This window comes from Cibotium barometz, chromosome 21, assembly GCF_041138505.1.
Source record: "Cibotium barometz isolate CiBa-2024 chromosome 21, ASM4113850v1, whole genome shotgun sequence".
Classification (NCBI taxonomy): Eukaryota; Viridiplantae; Streptophyta; class Polypodiopsida; order Cyatheales; family Cibotiaceae; genus Cibotium; species Cibotium barometz.
Genome location: NC_141066.1, coordinates 23,153,493 through 23,179,422, shown reverse-complemented (window position 1 = coordinate 23,179,422; position 25,930 = coordinate 23,153,493). Strand labels below are relative to the sequence as shown.

Genomic DNA, 25,930 nt, shown 5'->3' with positions numbered 1-25,930 from the left:
GAGAAAAATTATGAAGTATTTATGAGATACATTTTATATAAAGTATTTATGAGATACATTTCATATAAAGTATCACTAATATAAGGTTTATAGCTTAACAAAATAATTACAAAGTTTAAATTATGAGATTTATAAAATTTAAGCTCTACAATGTTTTCAAATGGCTTTTTCCCTTCGATTTGAGTGGCTGAATGGCTATATTTGGATACCATGTAGAGGTTATGGTTACTTAAAAACCAGCAAACCTAGTGAAACTATGTTTGAAGAGTAGAATTCATACATTTTTACCTTGAGGTTTGGATATACAAGAAAAATAATATAAACATGCAAAGATAAACATTTATATTGGTTTTCTTCGAAGAACTTGAAATAGAACTCAACAAGTTATATTTTATGTTGTTTGCCAAAGAAATGCAGGATGATAAGGTTGGGAAAGCTAGGCTCTGGAAACAAGGTTAGACAAGGAGAAGTTGACCAAGAAGTGGGAAGAATGCTTGACAGTCTAGGTCTACTGTGCTGCTGGTGGGGAGATTTGCCCCGTGCAAAAGGAAGTGGCAGGAGATAGAAAGCTCTGATATGTAGCTATGGGAAGGATTTTGTCCAAAAAAAGCTGTACTTCAGGAGCTCTCAAGTCCCTACAAAATACTTCTTCAGGGCAAAAAAGAAGAAGAGGTCAGATGAGAAGGGCAATTAGATCAACTAGAGACCCATTACTATGTTGTCTGTGTCCTCTACAAATTTCTTTCAATGTGGTGTCTTCTAGATTGACCCCTCCTCTGCAAAAATTCTTTCCCCAAGGCTCATGATAGGGTGCAATGGTCATTTTTGTGTATGGTTCTGACCAAGTTGTGGTTTTGGCAAACTGCTTTTTGGGCTTATTTATGTCTTTTGCCATGGATCTCAGTCTCAACTGATGTTAAATGAGCTTATTGTTGGCTCTTTCACTCTTCACTGTTCGATGTGATATCCCACCCTGGCTTTGGAGCTCGCTGTGAGAGATGATCGAGTGAAAGGGATTCATATCAGTGAGAATGAGCAGCTCATAATTCAAGTTTTGTTGATGATTCTCTCTTTTTCTTGGAGGCCTCAACTGAGAACTTAAGAAGAGCTCTGCAGATTGTTCAATGTTTTTCTGTGGCCTCTGGATCCCAATGTAATATTCCCAAATCCAGGTTGATTAGGTTGCTTGAAGATGAAACCTTTGGTGTGAGTAGATGGGGTTGTAAAGTGATCAACAAGGGCCATGTATTTAAACAAATGGGCTGTCTTGTGGGTGTTGATACTACTGGCAAACAGCTTGTGGATTCGGTGATGGCTAGGTTGGTGGAGAACGGTTGGTGGCGAAGGTCATCCTGCTTGATTACTTGCACTTCTTCACACCTAATCTGAATCTCAAGAAGACTCACTGGGTCAGGATTTTGGGAAATGGGCAAATCATTCTTGTGGAAGAACACACTCGGAAAGAAAGCATGCTCCTTTCTTGCATGGGTAAAGATCTGTGAGCCTAAGAGGTGGGGTGGACTGGGGATTCTTGACATGGAAGGAAGTTCACTCCAAGGCTAGGCTGGCAAAGAGTGGAACAATCCAAAGGTCTTGTCTGCTGCCCATGTTCAAGAAAAATACAAGTAGTTTGCCCTTCTTCTGGTAAGAGCATGAAAAAGACAATTGTGCTTGGTGAACTAGGTCTAATGGCCTCATGTTGTATGTTTTTTTTTTCTCTCTCTCTCTCTCTTCGGAACCTCCCTTCGGGGGATGCAATGCAAGCATTGCACCACTCACACACAACCACGGGGGTTCATGTTATATGTTTGGTTCTGAATATTTGGTGATGGATTTATACATATAGTTTGAATCATGGGAACTAGTCTACTCGTGTAATCAGGTCTCTCTTCCCTCTCACAAAAAAAACAAGAACTTCAATTTTGTTGATTCATGGTACATTTGTCTATATTTTGTAACTTTTGAACAAGTAAAGAGCTTCCATCAGGCCTTGCCTTGTTAATGGATATTTGTGTGTGTGTGTGTGTGGAAACTAAATTTGTAACTTTTGAACAAGAGGAGCTTCCATCAGGCCTTGCCTTGCTAAGATTGTAGTCTACTCATGTAAATTTTAATTAAGATGAAAAAAACGCGCATGACTATGCAATGTTTTCCCAAAATATATGTGTTACCTTGCAGAATCTGGAGGGCATAGTATGCCCATGCATCAACAAACGTATATACTTAAAACAAAAAACCTCTTTGAATGTTTCAAGGCTAATGAGCCATACACGGACCACTCAGTATGCAAGTGAGAGTGAAGGCGTGCATCATACATCAACGTTGGATTGAGTTTAGTCATTGGGATGGAAGATATGGATGTGAAAAATGACTATAAGCTTGAAAGGAGCAGATAAAGTCTTTGGAATTCATTTAAGAATATGGTAACATAGCATGAGAGTTCAACAAACAGGGTCAGTATGGATTCTCTCTAACATGTTATGGTAAGTATTGAAAAGCTTCCTTTTAATAAAAAATTTGCTTTTGTATAATGAATGAAGGTCGACAAGAGGGAGAGAGGGGAAGAGGGCATCATCACAGGACACTGGGCACATCACTAGCTATGGCAGGAGTTTCTTGTACAGGGAAGCCATGCATGGTAACTAAGTAATAACTTGGCCATCCATCCAAGTATATGAAGGCAGTTAACCATCACGAAGTGTTGAAGGCATTTTTCCATCTTCAATCCTGGCTTCCCAAGGTTGAAACAAGCCATTGCCTCTCCCATTCTTTTCCACACTGCAAACACCAACGTATAAGCTAAGAACCCAAAGCTGCACAAATGCCATAATAATAACAATCACATGAATATACACACGTGTACACACGCACGACATGCTTAAGTAACATGGGCACTCCACAGTGCACATGCCACACATACGCACATACTACGCCCACGCGCGAATGTGCACACACAGATAGGCATGTATGCGTGCACACGTGTGCGAATACACTTATGGTTGTTTTGCTTACGTTGGGGCAAGCTTTCCTAAGCTCTTGAGCTCCTTTCCTGTCTCCCAGTCCACCACTTTTCCTGAGATCTCCACCATGTAAGCCTTCCCAGGGGTTGTGGGCAGCCCTCTGCCTCCTAGCACCTGCAAGTCTACTGTATGCAGCTCTCTCCCATTCACAATCACCCCTGTGGTCCCCCCTGCACAGTCCTTGGGCATGGGTAGATTCAACTCCTCTATGAATGGCTGCAGCAAACCCCCCAAAAACAATCCAAAGGAAATCAGTCCTCTAATAGCTTCAAGTTAAGCCTTCACATTCCAACACATGGTAGACCACCATCATTTGGGAATCCTTTACAATGCTTTGATACGGCTTTTCTCACACATTGAAAAATTGGAAGAGCACTCACTGGTATAATGCCAAGGCAAGGGCCCCCCATTACACCCCAAAATCCTGCTTCCGGGTCATACCTGCCCAAAGAAGATTGCCATTAAGACGCTTAATAAGTCCTCAAGTAATCAAAGATTAGAGAGGCATTGACAAAGCTCACTAATAAAATCATGTCTCAAAGAAATTCAAGTCCTTAAGCCACACTGTTAGAGACGCATTAGTAAAGATGCCCTTGTAAGATTTGCTCTTGACACTCACCAATAAGACCCTGGGAGGATGGTTCCAGCACAGTTTTCAGCTTGCTTAACAATGTCATCTGGTAAGAAGTTTCCATTGATCATCACTTGCCTGCCTGCATTGTTCTTCTTTCGGCCTGCCCAACCCAGCTCACTGACGCTCTTTTTCAGGAATTTTAATGCAACGGCCTTGGGCCCTTTCTCTGGGCCAGGGTCCCTCTTCATGTCCTGCTGTCCCTCATAGAGGCTATGATCCATATGATGATCTGGTGAGGTATTCATATGTTTCACATGATACGATGAAGCCAATGTGGCCAGCCATGATGCTTTCTGCAAGTGTGCCCCTAAACCTTCAGAGTCATAAGCAAAGAGTTCAAGAAGTGAAGCTCCAGACGCCGGTGCTGGGGCAGGCAAGGATGCAGGTGCAGGTTTCACATGTGCCTGGCCTTTGCTTGCAGAAATCTGTGCTTTTTTCAGAGTCTCTTCCAATATGGGCAGAGTAGAAGGTTCCATAGACTTGGGTCCTCCTAATCCCCTTTCTTTATTGGTCTTAAAACCCATGTCAAGTTCCTGTGTCTTAGATCCCATGTCACTTCTCTTCAGTAGATATGATTGTGATGGCACAAACCTTTGCATATCAACATAAGCTTCATTTACCTTAGATGTCTTTACCATTCCAATGCCATCCACATTTTGCTTAAGCATACCTGATTGGGATGTCAATATATCATGCCATCTTATGGCAGTTCCGCCCACTTGATACATTTTAGGCATTTCATGACCATCAAAATAATTGCCACCAAAACCTTTTGCACTATTCTTAAGCATCCCTAACTGTGATGCCAATTTGTCAAGCCTACGAATAGGCTCCTGTGCCATTCCATTGTCATCCAATACTTTCCCACCCAAACTGATCTCATCTCTTGTAAGCATAGCTGATTGTGATAACCACTTATGGAGCCTTGTGATGCCTGGTTCATGCATTTTAGGCTTCTCTGGCATTCCATCACTACCCATAATATTGTCTTTCAAAACCAATCCACCTTCTCTAATGATTTGTGATGACAATTTATCAAGCCTTTTAATATCTGATCTATTGGCTTCATGTATTCTAGGCTTCTCCATCTTTTCATATGCATTCTCACCTAAACTTGCTTTATTTTTCTTAAGCATGCCTGAGTGTGATGACAGATTAATAGGCCTTTCTCGACAAACAGTTGGTGTCTGAAGAATTTCCATATTCTTGACCTGATTTGTTGAAAATCTAGACACTTTCAAGCAAGAACTGCAACGGACCTTTTGAAACTTACATTGTTTCAAAGAAAGGTCTGCAGGGACTTCAAGCAGCGTATGACAATGCTGACATAGCACATATGGCGCTGCATCCTTATGTGGGAATGGGGGGTAGTGCTTCATATTGACATGATCCTCATGAGCCAGATGCTTTATGTCATGTGGAGTATGTAAGGGTGATGCATGGGGAGATGGTGCAGAAACACAAAGCTGCGGTTGCTGATTCGTACATGTGGATGGTGGTAGGCTCGTGTGAATATGAGAAACACATGGCTCATGGCATGCTGATTGCTGAATTGCTGACCAAAGTTGCAATGATGTGGCATGCGACCCATGACCCATGGCACATTGAGGGGCACATGACCCATGGCATGCTGGTTGCTTGAACTTAGATTGCAGTGGGCAGGAGCAACAATGAGGCTGTGTTGGTCCATTCATGGATTCATTGCATTGCCTATTAGATTGTAAAAGATAGGTTGGCTCAGAGCTTGAGTTAGTTCCATCGTCTATGTAATGCTTAGATAGAAGAGCCTCTTGCACATTGGTCCTCTTACCTCCTGTACTAAGTAATACTGAAGGATCCCACATCACTTCATGTAGATTGTCAGTTACTGCATCGTATCTAGTGCTTGCATCCCCTTGAGAAGCAAAATCATTGGGCACGCTCCATATTCTCTCCTGTATAGAGAGAGGTTCCAAACTGTTAGTAACTTGATGATGGCCAAAGCTGCTGCTGCCGCCCATGCCACCCCAAGCATAGTCAACAATCATTTTGTCCTCTTGCTGAGGCTGATCTGAAGACAGTTCTGCCTCTGATTTGGTTCTCATAGGTGTAATGGGTTTGGTTGAAGTTAATGGATGTCTGGTTTTTGTCCCACATGTGGAAATGCTTTGGCTAGTCATTGTTTCTTTAAGTAAATCAAAACCTGCTAGGGACTTGTCAAACATTAAGGGTTGCCAGCTTTCAAAAGAGGTGTCTAAATATTCCATACCATCGGTGGATTTGTCATCAAGGTGATGACTATTTGCCATTGGTGCAGGGAGTATGTCCTTTAAGGGTACTGCAGACTGGTCGCCCTTGCTATGACCACTTTGAATGTCATCCTGAGCTTTATGTAGCCTAGGGTCTGTTGCAAGATTTCCAGATTCTGAAAGAAACTCAAAGTCCAGGTTGCCATCTCTAGATTCATCCAAAAGCTCGAGTTGAAATGGATGGCCGACCAGGCCACATGTATCTAAGACTTCATTTGAGTTCTCATCGTTGGAAGTGTCAAGTACCTCAAGCTGAAAGGGGTGTCCTCCTAAATCACCCTCATGTGGGATGAATTGGTCGCCATACCCCATGCTTTGGGCACCTTCAATTGCACTGTAATGTGGAATGGTTTCGTTGCCATACCCAATGCTTTGGACACTAACAACAACACCCTCGTGTGGGCTGGATTGATTGCCATGCCCCATGCTTTGGACACTATCAACCATGCCCTCGTGCAGGATTACTTGGTCGCCATACCCCATGCTTTGCATCCCATCAACCACACCCTCATGCCGGATGAATTTGTTTCCATAGCCCATGCTTTGGATACGATCACCCATGCCTTCATGTGAGATGTTTTGGTTGCCATATCTCATCCTTCGGATGCCATCAACCATGCTCTTGCATTCAATGATTCGGTTGTCATCAACCATGCTTTGGATGCCACCACCCACACCCTTGTATGGGATGGATTGGTCACCATACCCCATGCTTTTGATGCCATCAATCAAGCCCTTGTGTGAGGTCGACTGGTTACCATACCCTGCATCCACTACGCCCTCGTGTGGGATGCCTTGTCCACCATACCTCATGCTTTCGATGCCATCATCCACATTGTCATGTAGGATAGCTTGGTAACCATACCCCATGCTTTGGACTCTATCAACCACATGATCATGTGGGATGTCTTGGTCACCATATCCATTGCTTTGGATATCATCAACCACCAAAATCGCTTCAACTCTATCCCTAGATCTGGTGATGTCAGGAGAAGGCGACCTCTGACGAGATGGGGGGCTATACAAGGGTTTCTCCCCCTCCACTATTGGGGAAAAATTCTCCTTCCTTCTTGTTTGCCTTGGTTTCCTGTAGAGGGGCTGCTCATCTCTAGACCTAGCAGAATAGTACTCTTCAGTGTTCCAGTAGAACACTTGATTGGAAGATCTTGCAGGAGAGGATATACTATCTTCTGATGAGATGGATCTTTCTCTCTCATGTTGTTTGATTATATTTTCTGCATGGATCAAATTGACAATCCAAAAACAGATGAATTAAATAAAACAAAAACAAATTAATAATTCTATGGCAAAAGGATCATACTCACAATCATCCCAAATTTTTTTTTTTTTGAAATTCACAACTCATGGCATCCACCATCAAATAAGCATTCACAAAGTAGAATGTGAATGATTGATGGTAAAACTTAGCAAATAAACACACACAGACACACACAAAAAGCAATACCAGACATACACAAAAAGCATTCACAAAGTAGAATGTGAATGATTGATGGTAAAACTTAGCAAATAAACACACACAGACACACACAAAGTAGAATGTGAATGATTGATGGTAAAACTTAGCAAATAAACACACACAGACACACACAAAAAGCAATACCAGACCTTGAAGAGAGCAAAGTTTACTATAACTGTAGACTGCAGGGGGCATTCTTGGGTGCTTGGAAATCGCCTGTGGTAGTCAAATTGGTCAGAAAATTCAGATTAAAAAAATGCATACACAACTGCAAAATTCAAATCTTCATTTCATTAAAACTAAGTTTAAAATGAAATTAGATAGCTTATGATAACCTGCTGATGTGCTATCTTTCCTCCTCGCCCATGAATTGGTAAGAATTACTGCTATCTGGAAATGCTTCTGTCTGTGCTTTTGTCAACCATATCTGTGCAGGATCGAGAGCTTGAAAGAAAAGAAAATTTGTGATATAATGGGTCTATCGTCTTGACGACCGGCTGAATCACGGTCTGCTCGAGGTTGCCGGCAATGGTCCGTGGGCCGTGGCGAACACGCGGTCGGGCCGTCCGTCTCAGCGGGCAACTACTGGGTTAGCGAATCTTTTACCCTTATTAACTTGTCTTTACATCTTTTTCATGCTACGTTACAACTTACGCATATTGAGGCAAACTCATAAGAGGCCCTCCTCAAGAACGCATCACTTCAATCTCTCTATATGATTTGTGCCCCTACCACCGTTTGGCATCAGTCCTCAGTCATCGCCAGCATTGCTCCATCAAAACACTACTCGAGCTTAATCATGAACGCTTTTCGAATACGGTCTGCAGAAGATTTGCATTGGTCTCGCCCAGAACACCATTTCTTTAACCGAGAGACTTCATTTGGCAGGTAGAATCGGAAAATGTGCAAGTCAATGAGAGACGTGTTGGTCTCAAGCATCTTGCCACACTATTGTGAAGGCCCATCTTGGTCAAGTACCTTAGTTCTTAATAGCCTACAGTCAATGGCATTCTTAATGACCTTGACCTCAGAGGAAAACACCATTGGAAAGGAACTCTGCAATCTTAGCCCAACTTGCTCGGAATCACGAAAATGCAAATCGCGTAAAGGTGCTGAAGTCGAAAGGGATTAACCAAGTACCACCCACAACGGTCCGACTGAGGAGTCAAGGAAGACGATGCGCCACGTTCTTGTGTTTTGGCTAAAGTATCTCCCAACATGCCACGTAGGAGTCGAGGAAGATGATGCGCCACGTTCTTGTGTTTTGGCTAAAGTATCTCCCAGCATGCCACGTAGGCGATGTTTTGTTTGTCAATAATATGTAATAGATATATATTTATAATTAGGACAAAGGACCACCTTGATAAGCAACTAGAATGCTTGGGTAGCCTTATCCGCCCGTACGAGTGCATTGAACAAACATGAAGTTGAATTCATACTCCCCACAGAATATTCAAAGATAAAACATTCTTCAAAATCAATAAATCTTCTCTCAAATTCTGAGATGTAAAGATATCATGTAAAACAGAAGATGTAAATGGACTTTCTATTTGTTGTGAATCATGTTGCAAAGACAAACTTACGTGCAAGTGTTCAAGAAAGATCTGAGTTATTTGGTGCAATGTGTCGAATGTCCTTTCAAGTTGTTATATCCTTTGTCATTTGTTGTTTCTTCTAATGCTATCTGTTTGCTACTCTAATGCTCTAGCTATAACTATGCTTGTAGTTGAATGCAAAATGCAAAATGTGAAACTCTCATGGAAGGGTTTGTAGGCTTCAACATCTTTCTTCATTCTACTCGGTGGTCTTCTAGCATGCGTTGCTTTTCTTTTTTTAGAGTTTTTTGTAACTCTAATGTATTTTCTCCCATTCCTAGAGCACGTGATAAAGTAGACTACGTATTCATCCTCTTTGTCTGTCGTTGTCTTTTCGATGGTTGCTCGTCTCGTGTCTCTGTCTATGTACTACACACTGCCGCTCTTTGTGATTTAAATTGGTATTTGAAGGCAATTCAAGGCTGCTTCTGTAGTTGATGTCGGTCTCGACATGATTGTAGCCGCGATGAGCTTCAACTTCACTTTGTCAAGGCCTTGTAGTCCAAGCCTTGTAGCATCCTCTGCTGAAATATTCAATGTTTTTAGTGGCTCAATTTTCATTGCGTACTTCAACAGTTAGTGGGAGATAGAAGAGTTTGCCACTCTTTGTATGTGTGCACCCCATAGCAATAATGCAGTTGGGTGATATGGTACCACGTTACGATGTTCATGGCTTGGATGGAAATACAACCACTTCAGAGTTTGTGGGTGCAATGTAGGCTCCGTTTGCGAATGTGTTTCATATGGGAAACCATATCTGAAGAACCGTGACGTCTTGTCCTGCAAGATTCCCTACAAATGTGGATTTGTTTGGAGAGAACGAGTTGGCACGCAAAGACATTGTGGAGGTATTGGATGCACCATCTACTACTATTACAAGAATATAGCGACTATCTCATTTGAGACTCGTTGCACATTGTTTTTATGCACCCAGCGAATGATATGTGCATGCAGAGAACCCCTGTTTTGTACCTCGTACCTGATCAGGTGATGTTCAACACGGATAAAAAGTTTACTTCCTTCAAGTATGTTTGCATTCAAGAAGTTGTGAAGCCATGTGTGCAATAGCAAAGAGCACTCAACTAGGCAGTCTTTCAAGGTGAAAATTGGGTTGAATTCATGAACTATGTTCTCGATTGATGTTGTCTCTTACCACTTTGTTTCAATCACCTCGTTTGCTATGAATGTCACAAACAAGTCTAGGAGACCTCACATGTCCATCATTGTAATCAAGTCTTTTTAAGTTTTTTCGGTGCCAAGATGGTGTGCCTGGCAAAGACGTTGGTAGTTGTAGCGCATGATGTTCCTCATAGTGTCCTGATCACTTGCTATCTTATTCAATCTCTTATATGTATCGATGTCACATTGTAATAGCATTGATGTTTCAAGGGGGACCTGCCTCTATAGCTCGTCCAAACACACCACCGTCTTGGGAGGGCTCTATCAACTAACACCACAACACCAGCAAGAACACCAATCAACTCACTTGTGCTATCCTCTGAACTTCAGCCGACACTGTCGGACACCTAAACACTCTCTAAACCTGATCACTTGCTATCTTATTCAATCTCTTATATGTATCGATGTCACATTGTAATAGCATTGATGTTTCAAGGGGGACCTACCTCTATAGCTCGTCCAAACACACCACCGTCGGGAGGGCTCTATTAACTAACACCACAACAAAAGCAAGAACACCAATCAACTCAATTGTGCTATCCTCTGAACTTCAGTTGACACTGTCAGAAACCTAAACACTCTCTAAACCCCTCAAACTGATTCAGCTGACTAAGATCTGACTTATCTACTTAAGCTGACTCAACCCTAACTCAGACATCAACGCCCACTGACACCTCCAATCCCTCAAATATCTCAAATCCCATCGAGACTCAACTCCACAGACCTAAGGCTTATAGCAGCTGACACCTTTCTGACCTGAGACAACCTTCAACTAACACCTAGACCACAATCCAATCTCCAACCTATCAGACTTCCAACTATGCTCAGATTGTCAAACCAGACTTCACAGGCTTCCAACAAGACCAGATCTACACTTCCACAACATCAACTGACTAAACCAAATATACAGCTGACTCTATCAGCTGACTAAACCAAATATACAACTGACTCTATCAAACCCTGGTGACTCCAAATTAAAGCTTCCTAACACAGACCTGACTTAGCAATCCTTATATCTTTACTCACACGAGTTCTCTTAGCAATCTCAAACCAAACAACTGAAACCATAGCATAGACAACTCATCAACCAAAACCATAAAAACCCTTTAGCATATAGAAGATTAAAAAGCCTGTCTTAACAACCCTAAAACTTGGGGATTAAACAGAAAAGAAAGATCGTCAAGAACAAAAGGGATCCTCCACACAATTATCCTAGCGAGAGTTCTTTCAAATTTATATCTTCAACTCCACAAAAAACAGTAACAACAAAAAGAACTATAGCTACACCATGCAGGCTTCCACCATCAAACACAACAGAGAATTGTTGAGCAAAGCTTTGGATTGGTCCAAGTTCCAACAGAGTTGCTATTCCCAGAGGTCCTAGGGCACCAACCTCCTACAAGACCCTCTATCACATTAGCACCCTCTACTTTGGGTAGACCCAAACCTCCTCAAGAAAATTCCCACGTCATCTTCTTCCCAAATGAAACAAACAACCCAGCAAGCTTCCACGCTTGCATAGCTGCATCACAACCCTCGTCTCTCCTCCCTTCTCTTGGCTCTCCTTCTTCTCTCTCCTCAATCAACTATGCACTTCCCTTCTGGCTCCCGATCATCTCATGTTCTCCCACTCACGCATGCAAGAGTTCTTTCTTCATTTAGCTAGGGCTGACGATAGCTAGTTCTATTATAGAAGGTGGCCATGCGATAGTACCTTATTCCTAAGGTTCTAACCGTACACTCAACGATTTATTCTTATTCCTGGGTTTGGGCAGGGACACATCTATTGGGCACAATGGTCTTGACACAAAAAAACCTATCAGTGCATTGTTTGAACTATCAATATTGCTTGCTTTCGTTGGTACATCATTAACAAGTATGACTTGTATAGTGTGAAGACCGAGAATAGTGTTCCAATCCTCATTCTAATATAGTCACTGAAAAGCAAACATCTCCTCGGTAGTTCCAATGACCGAAGGGGAAAAGAAAAGCAAACATCTCCTCGGTAGTTCCAATGACTGAAGGGGAAAAGAAAAGGGAAAACCATAGTTTCAGTAGTCATATTAGCAAATTTAGATCAGTTTTATAAGGCAGGCCATTATATTTAAATATTGCAATGCGCTCTACTAGTGTTGCAGTATCACATAATTGTATCGAGGCCAACTCATGTTTGTCGGATGTACATAATGCTCTTCGTTTTGAAGGCTCCGCTAAATTTTGCAGCAGTGATAGTTCACTATGTGTCTCTGCTTCTGTCATTAGTTGAAATGGGTCATCTTGTACGTGGTTCTTGATGATGTTAGTTACAGTGACTGGCAAAAGTAGACACATGCCCAACCTTGTGTGAGGACATTCTGTGAGTGTCTTGTACTTCTTTATAATTGGATTGTTCACTATATTGTATGCAAGTATACTTGTAACTGGTCTGGAGGCTGCATCTTTTGATATGCAAGCCCCGTCGAAATCAGTTCGACCAACAGATTAGGGGATTGTCTGGTATAGATCTTCTCTCCAAAATGCCTCCTACGATGGCATTCGTTGTGGAAGTGACTCTCATTGGCACATCTATGATGCTAAGAAGTTGGGTATGTAGCTGGTTGCCTGTCAACCTAGACAAATGTAATTTGGAAGTAGGGCACTATACGTGCTTGCCTAGTCATATTCTTTTTGCAGTTGTAGCAAGAACACTAGTGTGCTTTAACACCATATTTGTTTGCAGCATCCAGTTACAATGCACTTGTTAGCTTCACATTAGTCGTCGTTGTGAAGCTTTCACTTTAAGTACAATGCCGCCTTGTCAGAAATGAACACACACTGCATCCAAGACATAGTGCAATGTTGTCGGTAACAATATCACACTCAGAACGTCATTGCTCATATAACATTTCCACGTTATACCATACGAAACATTTGGCATTGGTAGTTTTTTTTTATTTTCCTTGAAGTCCTAATTTCTGCAACGCATCTTCTTTGTAGGTGTGTCTTTCCCAAGTTTCTCTTTGTCATGTTACCTATAGCAATTTTTTTTTGTGATTTTGATTGACATATCTCGAAGGCAAAGTTTAAAATTAAGAAACATACCACCATGTAGTTTTACTTATAAATATCTTAAAGTGATCGAACGAACATGAATCTGTAAACATACTTGGAAAGGGTGCTAGAGGCACGTCCGCTATCAATGAACTGCACACCTACACTTATAATCGATGGAGATCTTGAAGTACCTTGCAAAAAGGATAATTACAAATTGGTTGTTACATGTTTAAGTCATACAAATTTTGTGCTTGTTTGTGCGAGGGAAAAAAAAAACCATACATAAAGTATGGTGGGGAGTTGGCACAGTCCTCCCCAAAATTTTATAAATATAAGGAAACGTGCCCTTCTCTCGTTTCCCAAATAACACTCTCAGTGGATTGAAGATATACCTTCAGTGTTAAAAGTGGCCATTAGTTTGTTCGAATATAAAAGAGAGAAAAATAGAAATACCTTTGTTAGTCTGCGATACTGAGGTTGCCGATGCGACGAGTTTCATGCGATATTGTTTCACGATTACTAATTAATGTAGAGCTATAACCGCTGTCGGTGCTAGAGCATTGCAGTAAGGAGGGATGCCATCCAACAACGTCACTCACTCACTCAGCAGCATGGAAAGAAGATGTGGCTCTATCTGTCATGTCTCCGAATCGCGAAAGGCAAGCGGCTAACATGTCATAGGTCTGCGGGAGAGATAGGAGGTGGTGGTGCAACAAGAGACAAGATGTAACAAAGCAAGGAGGTGGAGGAGCACTACAGGCAGTAAACGGAAAGAAGGAGAGACATCGTGTGACGGTGTGCAACAAAGCAAGGAAATTTGAAAATATTTTCAAAAAGAAGGGATCTATATTGGCTACTCAAACATGTTGCCACCTTGGTAAATCGATCAATGGTTGCTTGCATGATTTCTTGGGAGGTTCTCACTGACAATGTGACCTAAAGCTGCTACGTGTTAATAAGGAAAACTGCCATGAGCTCACAAAATTATAGGTTTTTCTGTTAGTATTAACTACCTAAAAGATATAAGCCAATTGGAAATTTTTTTGCAATGTGGAATCTCGGCCTTGGTTGGGGAAATCCAAAAGCCAACCATCCATGCATAGAGACTAATAATTTCTTGCAGTGTGGAAACTAGGCCTTGGTTAGAGAACCCAAAAAGCATGCATTTTTAGAAGGTAGCAGCAGTTGGTTGTGCCAAACCAATGTAATCGGTCACTTGCATGTAAGCTAGCTCAAACTTGTGAAAAAAGTGTGATGTTACCCTAGTTCCTTGCCTCCTATGCACACTTGATTTTTTACTAGCATGTTATGTGTTTTTTTAGTATTGTGAACTTTTATACATGTAAAATTTTAATTAAACATCAAAATACACTAAATTGTATGTTTGATACACATGTAAAATTTTTAATTAAATGTCAAAAGTACACTAAATTGTATGTTTGATATACATTTCTCAACCAAAGAAAGGGTTTTGATCTGTAAGGCAACTCATGAAAACTCAAGCCTGCTCCAATGGGCATCTCAAAGCTGTATACAATCTATAACTTTATAAAAGAGCTGGCATGCATGGTTTTTAAGAGTAGAATTGTCTAGCTTTTAGAACTGTATATTGTATTAATTAATTCCCTGTTATGGTAATTAATTTATTGGGTGATCCAATACGTAAAAAGAATATCTTGGGTAACCCAAGCGTGATTAATTTGGTTGTGAGTGAATCCAACCAACTATGACATGTGTGATGCATGTAAGAAATGTCTGAGTTTGATTGTGAGTGAATCCAATCAACTCTTTTGAATTAATGAGGGTGACCCTAGTTGGTTGTGAGTGAGTAAAACCAGCTGTGACGCATGTGGCATACTTTTTGAACACGTGTGACGCGTGTAAAGGTTCTGTGAATTTGATCATGAGTGAATCCGATCAACTCTAAGGCACGTGTAATGCGTGTGAGGACATGTGGGAGTAAATCCACTTAAATATATAATGACATTGTGAGTGAGTGAATCCAATGTGGGAACAATTAATGTGTTTGATCACTCGTGTGTGCTGATAGTTACAACTGAGGACAGTTGTCTTCTTAAACGGGAGGACTATCATGGGAGTGAGATTTTTCAGAATATTTTATCATGGGAGTGAATCCAATTAATTATGTGTGATGCATGGCTCGTGTGAAGCATGGTAGTGAATGATTTCCATTTGTTAGAATTATTTTTGTGAGTGATTCCAAAGTAATTGTGATCTAACATTGTGGATTATGTTGAGTATAGATCATGAGTTCGGGAAGACCAAGGTGGACATTGGATGAGATTACCTAGCCAAGCACATGTGTGCTAAATATTTAATTTTGTATGGTTTGGTCCATTGTACATATGTTGGGCAAGGTTTATTTTTGATGAGTTGCTTTAAAAGCATTGGACTAAGGTTCAATTTTGTAAAAACCCCAATTTTGGAAAAGCTATGCTATTTATGGCTCCAAAGGCTAAATTTATTAATATGATTTAAATACCGCATGTGGGAGTGGAGCCACACACACGCCGGGGGGGGTGGGGGTGGGGGAGAGAGAGAGAGAGAGAGAGAGAGAGATTACACCGTATCTTGTGTTCTTTGATTTCTATGCTCTTGATTTATGCTATGATATTATGGTTAATTTTTTATTATTATTTAATTTGTGGAATAATCTAATCTCCATGTACCATGGTCCTGTAACATTCCCACTATAATTTTTTTAAATTTTTTTAATCGGAGCGAGAAGATTTATATTATTTAGAAAACTTAAGACTTAGATACAACCAAGCTTTTTCCATAGAAGCTTAACTCAAAGGTAATTCTGAATGAAACGATGGAATGTAAGATCTTTCATACACTACTTGGAGCAATGGGAGGACATATATGCTGACTAGGAAGGCAAGGCTAGATAGATGTTATATATCTGATGTTCTCAGTTATGATGAACATTGATCACTATCCAATCCCTCAAGTGGTTCCATACTAATGCCCTCAAGCGGTTCCATACTAATGCCATCAGTCCAAGATCTTCATTTCGAGCTTTGCCAAAGCCTGGTCTGGAGTAGTTCGAGACACTCAAGAGAAACCGAAAATATAATAGACTTCAGAATGTCCTCATCTCAAGATTAAGTAGTGAAATAAATAATCTCAAAGCTGACCTGAGAAGAGAATGGTGGGCAGGCAAGGTTGACCGACCATCCTTAAAAAGAAAGCTGACAAAGAATATAGCCCTCAAGGCATTCATGGAGAAGAATATGAATATTGCAAGAGAGCACTTCTCAAACATTTTCAGCAGCCCCATAGCTTGGAATGAGGAGAAAGACACGGCATGTAAGTTCATTTGGTGAAGTTGATGTTTCAGAAAGGAACTTGCAATTACTTACATAATGGGAAAAGCCCTGGAATAGATGGTCCTCCCTCACCTAAGGTTCCAACTGCCTGAGTGTAAATTAACGGCCCAGATCTCGCGTCACGAGACCATGACCGTTGACGGTTACGATAGAGGTTCGAGATGGAAAACGGTCAGATTTCAAAATGTGCCCGAGGGCAGTAAAATTAGGAAACGTATGTTGGCGATGCTTCTCTGCCTAGGGCAAGCTCGAACATCGGTTGGCGATGGTGAAGACTCGGTCTAGCACAGCCTCTGCTTCCTCTGTAAAGAATATAAACGTAGCAGAGAAGTCTCTATGCAAGAGAAGGAGAAGACGCGGCCTTGCTATGCCGCAGAGGAAAAGGAAGCTGCGTCGCCAAAAATCACTGCAGAAGGAGATTGCCATAGCCAAAGCTACGCAGGAGGTTCTGATGGAAGATAAAGGTGTGAGAAGCCCTAACCTTAACATTAACCATAGGGAGCATAACTTTCGCCCTAACCCTAAGACAGTCCGCAAGAAATTCAGAAGCCAATGTCCTAAGTCCGAGTCGATTGAACCTCGCGTTGCATATTGCAGCCAGAAAACCTTAAGGAAACGAGGTGCTGCCATTTCAGGAGCTTCGAATGAAGAGGATGATCTGGCCAAAGATGAAAGCAAGAGAAACCCTAATTCTGCGCCGGGGAACCACAAATCTAACATCAAAGCTCTGCCGCAAGGTAGCTGCAAGAAGAAGGCCAGAGTTCGAAATCCTACCCCTGAGCCACCTGAAACTCGCGCTGTTGAATGCAGTCACGATGAAGTTGAATCACTGAAGCATGAGAAAGGATGGACTATGGAGCAGGACATGGCTCTGCAGAATGCTTACTTTCAGGTTCGACCTTCATCAAATTTCTGGTTCGAAGTGTCCCAAAAGGTACTCTTCAAGAGCCATCCTTATTGTTTTTGTAGCTTTGATTGTGGACATGGTGATGACTGTATCTTGAGACAATGTGCAGTATGCTACTTTAAACCCTAATTTTGTCTATTACATGTTTGTAGCTTATATTGGACACGGTGATAATGACTGCACGCTTAGACAATGTGAAGAATGCCGTCGACAACCCCCTTTTTTTTTTTCCCTTTCTAAATGGCTTGTTTGTAGCTTGTTTTGGACATTGGAATAATGACTGTATGTTGAGATAACGTGCAGTATGTCATTTAAAACCCTAATGTCGCCTAATTTGCATGTTTTGTAGCTTGTTTTGGGAGTGATGATGCTGACTGTATGGACAATGTGCAATATGTCATTTTTAATCTGAATTGTATCTCATTTGCATGTTTGTAGCATTTGTTTGGACATGGTGATATCAGGTGACTCTATGTTGACACAACTTGCAACATAGTTTTGTCTAATTTGCATGTTTGTAGCTTGTTTTGGACGTTGTTACTATGACTATGTGAGATGATGTGCATCATCTAATATGCATGTGTAGCTTGTTTTAGACATGGTAATGACTGTACATCGAGACAATGCATGGTTTTCCGTTTTAAACCCTGATTTTGTCCACTCTGCATGTTTGTAATTTGTTTTGGACATGGCAACGACTGTATATTGAGACAGGGTGCAGTATATCAGTAAAAACTTTATTTTCATTTAATTTGCATTAAATTGGATGTATGTTGAAGCATCATGCTTCCAACAATGTGTAATCCATGCAGCTCACACATACTTCCTGCCCTTACTGTCAGAAAATCTGACGATAGGAGTGGGAAGACGTGCTCATGGACATGCTATTGAGCATATTCACAACCTGACTATATGTCATATTTACGTGCCATACTTATGCAGCTTACACATACAGCCTGTCCTCCCTGCTGTCAAAACATCTGATGACGGGCTGGGACTCATGCTCATGGACTGGTAATGCAGCCCCATCCAATCCACCCTTCCTTAAAAGGTGGTCTATATGAGTCAACCCTAGCTGCACATGAAAATGACTACAATGTGCACATGTCACACTTAACCCTGACGTTGTCTAATCCAAATGCTAGTCATACCTGGACGTGGCTCAATGTTGAAGAATTATGCTACCGGTATAATATCATATTTAGGTTGGTTCTGCAATTCCTTCTAAGTTCTACTGAGCAAGTTTCAGTTCAGAAGTTTGACATCTGCTTGGTATGTATGAACTGGGCGGCACCAGACACAGAAACAATATTGCAAGATTTGTACAGAAATCTACAGGCAGACGGAAGCATTTGTGCAGGAAAATTAGCAGGATGCTAAATTGCAATACAACAAGTGCTCCAGCAAATACCACTCTGGTAGATCAGACATTTTTTTCCAGTTGGAACTTGGCAGTTCTATATTGGAGGAGAGATTATTTGCTATGATGAGTTGAGAGTAGTAGTCCCTTCCCCTGCGTACATTTTCAGACCCTTAAAAATTGTACTTTTCACATCAAGAGCAGGATAAAAGATGGCACCCAATTTATGAAACTGAATCTGGAGAAGGCGTATCATTAGGCCTTGTCAACGACAAACATTAGGCCTTGTCAACGACAAACATTAGGCCTTGTAAAGGGACTGTAGGCAGGAGAAAGAGAGGCCACACAATTGGCCTGATTTTGAGCCTAATTTTTGAAGACTGGTTATCCAACAGTAGAGACCATTAGCTGAAGTCTCTTAGTAAGATAATGTCAGAATATGCAGCGGAGATGATGACCAAAACTGGGAACACAAGAGCAAAAACGCAGGCAGAAAAACAGCACAAGAGAGAGAGAGATGTAGGCGTGTAACTCTGCTCTATATACACAAGAAGATCCCGAGGAATGATACAAATGAGGTATGGGGGCTGAGGACCTATATATACCCCCCTAGAGGGCAGTCGGCCAGCATAAGGAAAAGCCCACGATTGATAAAAAAGGTCCACGGCTGCATAAATGCAGTCGGCCAGCAATTTGGTGCCCAAAACTGATCAAAACCAGTCGGCCAGCAGCAAGAGTGCCCACGACTGATAAACATCCAGTCGGCCAGCACTGTACTGCTCTTGGCACCCTCTGGCAGCCCTCCCAAGCCTCAGAAAAATGGGAAAAAATAGGGGAAAAATGCGGAGAGTGGGGAAAAATGGGAAAACACCTCATAAGGGCGGGCACACCCACAACAAAGGCCCTGGTGTATAAAACTAGACAGGAGATGACTTCAGCCTTTCGACCGTTGGCCAGTTAAGGCCTCCGAACCTTCACCCTGAGGAGGGTTCGTGAATCGTTCCTCCTGGTCCAGGACCATGGGCACAAGCTCCTCCCACGTGATGGTGCTGAGCCTACCCCACTGGTAATCAAAGAGGAGTAAAATGCTGAGTACGAAGAGGGCAAATGTGACAGCAACGTGATGGCCATGTCCTCTGACGATATCTCCTTCCCAGCCTGAAGAACTTCCTGCTGAAGAGCCTGCAGCTTGTTAATATGCTCCCGCATCGTCGACGACTTTGCAGGGCTCATAACCCGCATCTGTACTTCCAAGGAAATCCTCTTCATGGACGATACCCTGTTGTAAAGTGAGGCCAAATGTTGCCATATACCTCTGGCCAGCGTCATATGCTTTACATGATTGATTACCTGCGGTGTGCAGTTGAGGAAAATAAACGAACGGACCCTGGCGTTGACGCGATCCCACATCTGCGTCTGGGCCTCCCGGTCCTTTCGGGTTGACGGTACCTCCCCTTCCTCTACTTCCGGCCGTGGAACACCAACAACGACGAAATCGGCGAGATCGTAGGACTCCAGAACGGATTCCATCATCACCTTCCATATGCCGTAGTTGCTCCCGTCCAACTGACGGTCCATCGGGAACGTGGGGAGTGTCGGGATCTTCACATGTCTCTCGGCCATCTCAAATAGATCTGCCATTGCGGGGATGTACTCTGAAAAGGGTGGGTGGGTGGGAACAAAGAAGAACTGATACCTGCAAGTGGCTGTCCAGCAAATCAGCCCGCCTTCCTCTTGCACCTTCTCTTCCCGAACAGCCCAAAACAGTCCATCAATCAGCCACAAAACAGTCCCCCTTTTGCTCACACAAATCCCAAGACCTATCTAGAGCCTAGGGCTCTGATACCATGTCAGAATATGCAGCGGAGATGATGACCAAAACTGGGAACACAAGAGCAAAAACGCAGGCAGAAAAACAGCACAAGAGAGAGAGAGATGTAGGCGTGTAACTCTGCTCTATATACACAAGAAGATCCCGAGGAATGATACAAATGAGGTATGGGGGCTGAGGACCTATATATACCTCCCTAGAGGGCAGTCGGCCAGCATAAGGAAAAGCCCACGACTGATAAAAAAGGTCCACGACTGCATAAATGCAATCGGCCAGCAATCTGGTGTCCAAAACTGATCAAAACCAGTCGGCCAGCAGCAAGAGTGCCCACAACTGATAAACATCCAGTCGGCCAGCACTGTATTGCTCTTGGCACCCTCTGGCAGCCCTCCCAAGCCTCAGAAAAATGGAAAAAAATAGGGGAAAAATGCAGAGAGTGGGGAAAAATGGGAAAACACCTCATAAGGGCGGGCACACCCACAACAAAGGCCCTGGTGTATAAAACTAGACAGGAGATGACTTCTAACAGATAAAGCTCCACAGGGGATCTGTATATGACACCTAGGGCTAGGAATGGATGAAGGCAGTCTAGGGTGACATTACTGGCTGCCTACAAGCTGCATCTGGTAAGGAAAACCCTTGATGAGCAGGGTTGCATATGGACCTTGCTTGCTGCCCATGAAGCTGTATATAGTAAGAGAAACTTGCCAAGGTCAACTGCAAACGCATTAATGCATCACCTGGAAGTACAGTACCTTATAGGCAGTATTTCATTTTTGTTCATGGTCATGGAGGCTGGACTTCTAAAGAAAACATTGCTTTGGATTCTTTTGTTGGTTTGCCTGTACATATGGAAGTGGGTAGGTGTTTGTGATTAGTTTAAGGTCATTTTATGTGAGTTTATCAATGACATTGCTGAAGGTTAATTTCATTATGGCTGCATGTAGGTCTCTGGCAAGACAGCAAAGGACTGCTTTGACAGATTTTACTCTGGCCACCCAACTCCACCTATTACACAATCTCGTTCAAGGAAGCCTGCTGCAGAGTCACCAATAAGGACCATATCATTCCCTTCTCCCAGGTCTTCATTTGATTCCAAGCCTCGTTTTGGCAGAGGCAAGCAGGGGCTTTTAAAAGCCCACCAGACGGTAAGACACATCCTTCGTCAGCAGAGAGTTGCAGATGGAAGTTACGAGGCTGATGTTTTCTCTACAGTGGAGCTGATAATACAAGACTGCACAAATTGGGTCACTGCACCATCACCTCGCCTGAAAGGGAAGACCAGCCATCCTGAAAGCACTGTTGCTACACCTGATAATTGGCGTGGCAATGGAAAAAGAGACAATGAGAAGTTGTGGAGGTCTGTATCCTCAAAGCTGAAAGCTCAGTTTGATCATGATCAGAATCATAATATTACCAGGGCAAGCGTCCAAGGTCAGCTCCTAAGCCCCGAGGTTTTGAAAAGGGAAAGCAATCCTGGTAGGCTGGACCGGTTTCTTGACATGCTTCATTTGAGGCAGGTTGAAAAGAAAAAGAGCTTCTCTGTCAAAGGGACAACACACAGTGGGTACGGCGAAGAAAACAAACATAAGTCAGAAAGGAGGTTGACACAGTGTGTCTCCGCTGCTAGGGATGCTATTATTACTGATGCAAAGAAGGTCCTTAAAATGGTGCTGAACCAACAGGCTGCAGTTGAAGAGGAGGCAAGCCTGTTATTTGAAGACGTGGAGGAAGAGTCATCTCTCATGCTGGAAGGCTGAGATTCTCCCATGCTGGCAGTAGAGTCATCTCACACATGGGTGAGCTAACATTCTATGAGGTGGACGCAAACAACCACTCAACACTCAGTACTACTGTGAGTCACTAGGAAAAATAGAGGGAAAAAAATGAGCTCCCTTAGCAGGTTATACCTGGAATCCAGAATCTAGGTTTGGTCTTTAAGTTGAAGCTGATTACAGGTTAGACCTGGCAGCTTTCGATTCAAGTCCTAATTTTTTTTTATCTGAATAAGGTATTCTCATGAACTTGAAGGTTACATGCTGTTGTCTTGAGCTTGATTTGATGGTATGTAGGAGAAAGACCTCGGATTGGAAGGGGTTTAAAGGACTACTGTTGCACTGGCCACACCACCATATGGGCAAAGATATACATTCAATGGGGGGAGATGATTTTATCATCCCTAGGCTTCACCAACAAGTATGCGTTGAGTCAATTTACAAGACCCCTCTTCTTGACTTTTTAGAAACTCCTTTATCTCATCAACCAATTACCTACTAGAATCTTCAAAATTCCTTAATTTTTGGCCCACAAGCTAAATGCTTTCTACTTCTCTCCAGTATAAAACCAACAAATTTGACATTCTTATTCTTTTGAGCTAAGATGAAGAAACCACTCTGATACCTCCTAAAAAGGAAGGCTTTCCAAAGTTAGTAAACTGTCTCCTCCTCCCTCAGCCAAACTCAGAGATAAGGAACCTAGAGATTCTGGAAATGCTCCTGTCAAAGATAAGGGAAAAGTTATAGCTATAGTAAAGGTGGGTGCGATCTCCTTTTATCCCAAAGAAAAACCCTCCCAGAAATGAAGAGTCTGAAATTACAATACCCAAGGCCTCTCAAACCCCCGAGAGGATGTGTTATCAACAAATGGCTTGTCTCCAGAGGTCATAGACACCTGATTTCATTGCTCTGCACAAGAATTAGAAATTGGAGGTGATGATTTTCAATATGGTAGAATGTAGCAGAGAGACGGATACCAAGAAATAGGTCAAGTTATTCCAAGCTTATTGACCATCTTTCTCTTTGTATACCTTCTTCAATAAGGACTTTGCTTGGTCTAGTAGACAATCTGGTAATTAGCTTAAAAAATCTAGACTCGATAAAATTTATTGTGCCTCCTTCCTCCGCCCTCATTTCCTCTTTCTCTAACATCTCCTCTCAAGTGGTTCACTCCATTGTTTAATCTGATCATTTCCCTATCCTTTGCTCTCTTTCATCTACCCCTCATCTTCTTGGTTTCACACTAAACCCTTTCTATTCAACCTTCCCTTTGTTTAGAATTTCGTTTCCAAAATTTTGAGTCACCTAATAAATTTCTAGCGAATGCAACTGACAAACGGATCTCACTAACTAAAAAAACAGGTTCAAGAGATCAAGACGAGGAGAAGAGGAATAAGTATGAACAGATTCAGTTGGTAGAGGAAGAGATGAATCAAGGATTTTAAACAGGACATTGCCATCCAAATAGGGGCACACAATGAGCGATAAATAACATTCATTAATTAGTTGAATCGAAAAACCTAAGGATAAAAAAACCTTACGTATTAAATTTTTTAGTAACCTTATTAATTAAGGTTTCTCCAACCGTCACTTTGTGGCAACCGCTATCGCCACCCCTCTCTCTCCCCATCTCGATCAATTCCTCCCCCTCTCTCTCCCCATCTCGATCAATTCCTCCTCGTCTTACTGTGTCTGCGTTATCGCAAAATGTTGCAGTATCGTGTTTTCCCGTGCATCAGTTGGCTTGTCGCCGTCCTACTGCTCCACGCAAACGCAGCACATCCTGCAATGGTGGTTGATGGTAAGTATTAATTAAGCTGCCTGCACGGTACTTCCATTAATTCACTAATATTCAAGCCTCCAATCTATGCAAAAGCTCCATTAATCTCCTCCTGATTCGGCTGGAAATGGCATCAAAAATGACCTCCCAGGCGCTCTCGCAAGCTTAGTATGGGAGATTGAATTGGTGCTCGAGTCCCACTAAAATGTTCAGTATTGATATGCATTAATCATGATTACGTGAGAGTTAAAATTTAAGAAGAGCGATCAGAGTAAGAGGTGCCAAGAGCTTGGTGGTGCAAGGCGAATTTCCCATGGGCTGCATTCCAATATACACGAAGGTGTTCACCAACTCAAGCAAAGACGAGTATGGGTGCGTGGAAGAGATCAACAATCTCAGCGAGCTGCATAACAAGCTCTTGACACAGCTTGTGGAGGATCTAAGTCACAATAATGATAATCATGATGACGGTATTAATAATAATAATAATAATACTAAGGATGTTCACATCACCTTCTTCGACTCCGAGAAAGCCTTCATCGAGGTTCTAAAGCATCCATCCCAATAGGGGCACACAATGAGCGATAAATGCTCTAAGGTAATTTATTTTTAGTAAGTTGTTTTGATTATATTAGCTTGATGCATAATCCTTCTGTTTTTGTAATTTTGTTTGCAGCCCGATGGCCAGATGCCGAGTGATAAGACCGTGGGAGGGGGCGACGATGCTTTCAACACCCTAATTGCAGTAAATTGAAGCAAAATTAGGGCTTGTCAGTATTGCTCACTGTGGTTTTGCGTACATTGACGGTTCTGTTCTTTTTTTGCTTGGGGATCTTATTGACCCAGATTGAATTTGCATGTAATACTACGTAGGTTGCGGGATTCTGATATTTAATGTTTGCTCACGATGGGGCTGCTAGAGAGTTTGTGAGTGTGACACCAAGTATGAAAATTCTAACTCCATAGGAATTTTCTTTGGTATATTTAAAAAATATCTGTGGTGACAGAATTTTGATCGGCCTTGTCTCTGTGGAGCTGTGATTTTTTCCGAATAGGAGAGTGAATAGGAGTGAATAGATAAACAAAAACGAAAAAATCTCTTAAAAGCACCTACAATGTGTAAATTCGATCTTAGTCGTTGTAAGTATTCGTTTATGTCCGAATAATAAATACGTTTAACAAGTCTATAATGTTAGCAGTTTTAAATCATTTTATGGCATAGATTTCTAAGAAACTAGAGGATGTTTTTGAATGTATGGATTACGGTTGCATTAATGATGCTTTTGTAATTGTTGGTATTCAAGATTATCATGGCATAGATATGCCAAAAAAAAAAGAGGCACCCCTTGGCACCATAGGAGGTTTTTAAAAATAAGGATTATGATGATGTAAATGTTCAAAACACTTTTGTGTCCAAAATAAGGATGAAAACGAATGCCTTTTTTAGATGGGTGTTTTTGCTAGGTTTTGCCAATAAAGAAATTAGACAAATGATAGATAATGGGAACATAGTATAAGCATTGTTGGGAGAAAAAATGGAGACAAAACCTTATAATTCTAATCGTCAAGAATTTGTCTTCACACTTTTATGGAGTTGGAAAGCATGCAAAGATCTGAACATTCATCAAGTGAAGATTCGACACGCTAACGCAACAAAAGAAAATCTTCTGAACATGAATGGTGGCTACTAGAAAAATT

General features: G+C 41.9%; 2 protein-coding genes across 3 annotated transcripts; one reads left to right on the top strand and one right to left on the bottom strand.

Annotated features, from left to right (window-relative positions):
* Positions 1 to 2,386: 2,386 nt before the first annotated feature.
* LOC147626967 (uncharacterized) lies at positions 2,387 to 8,032 on the bottom strand. 2 transcript variants are annotated; one of them, XM_086815526.1, is made up of 6 exons: positions 7,755 to 8,032; positions 7,569 to 7,635; positions 3,640 to 7,177; positions 3,401 to 3,461; positions 3,013 to 3,236; positions 2,387 to 2,778 (listed from the first exon to the last, which is right to left on the bottom strand). In XM_086815526.1, the coding sequence occupies exons 2-6, from the start codon at positions 7,612 to 7,614 to the stop codon at positions 2,685 to 2,687; spliced, it is 3,963 nt and encodes a 1,320-aa protein (XP_086671652.1). In that variant the 5' UTR covers positions 7,615 to 7,635; positions 7,755 to 8,032; the 3' UTR covers positions 2,387 to 2,684. The 2 variants fall into 2 exon arrangements, with proteins under 2 accessions (XP_086671652.1, XP_086671651.1); XM_086815525.1 differs by having other exon boundaries at positions 7,569 to 7,679; positions 7,762 to 8,032.
* Positions 8,033 to 16,784: 8,752 nt separating this feature from the next.
* LOC147626966 (uncharacterized) lies at positions 16,785 to 22,789 on the top strand. The gene is made up of 2 exons (XM_086816125.1): positions 16,785 to 17,513; positions 21,625 to 22,789. Exons 1-2 carry the CDS (start codon positions 16,845 to 16,847, stop codon positions 22,435 to 22,437), a joined length of 1,482 nt encoding a protein of 493 aa, XP_086672251.1. The 5' UTR covers positions 16,785 to 16,844; the 3' UTR covers positions 22,438 to 22,789.
* The last annotated feature ends 3,141 nt before the right edge of the window (positions 22,790 to 25,930 follow it).

What these genes read in the sequence shown, in the direction of transcription:
- LOC147626966 (XM_086816125.1), top strand. Translation starts at nt 16,845, where the DNA reads ATGGTGAAGACTCGGTCTAGCACAGCCTCTGCTTCCTCTGTAAAGAAT. An exon ending in GGTTCGAAGTGTCCCAAAAG is followed by an intron (nt 17,514 to 21,624) that starts GTACTCTTCAAG and finishes GGCTGCATGTAG; the next exon opens with GTCTCTGGCAAGACAGCAAA.
- LOC147626967 (XM_086815526.1), bottom strand. Translation starts at nt 7,614, where the DNA reads ATGCCCCCTGCAGTCTACAGTTATAGTAAACTTTGCTCTCTTCAAG. An exon ending in TAAACTTTGCTCTCTTCAAG is followed by an intron (nt 7,178 to 7,568) that starts GTCTGGTATTGC and finishes TGATCCATGCAG; the next exon opens with AAAATATAATCAAACAACAT. An exon ending in TTAGGAAAGCTTGCCCCAAC is followed by an intron (nt 2,779 to 3,012) that starts GTAAGCAAAACA and finishes TGGTGTTTGCAG; the next exon opens with TGTGGAAAAGAATGGGAGAG.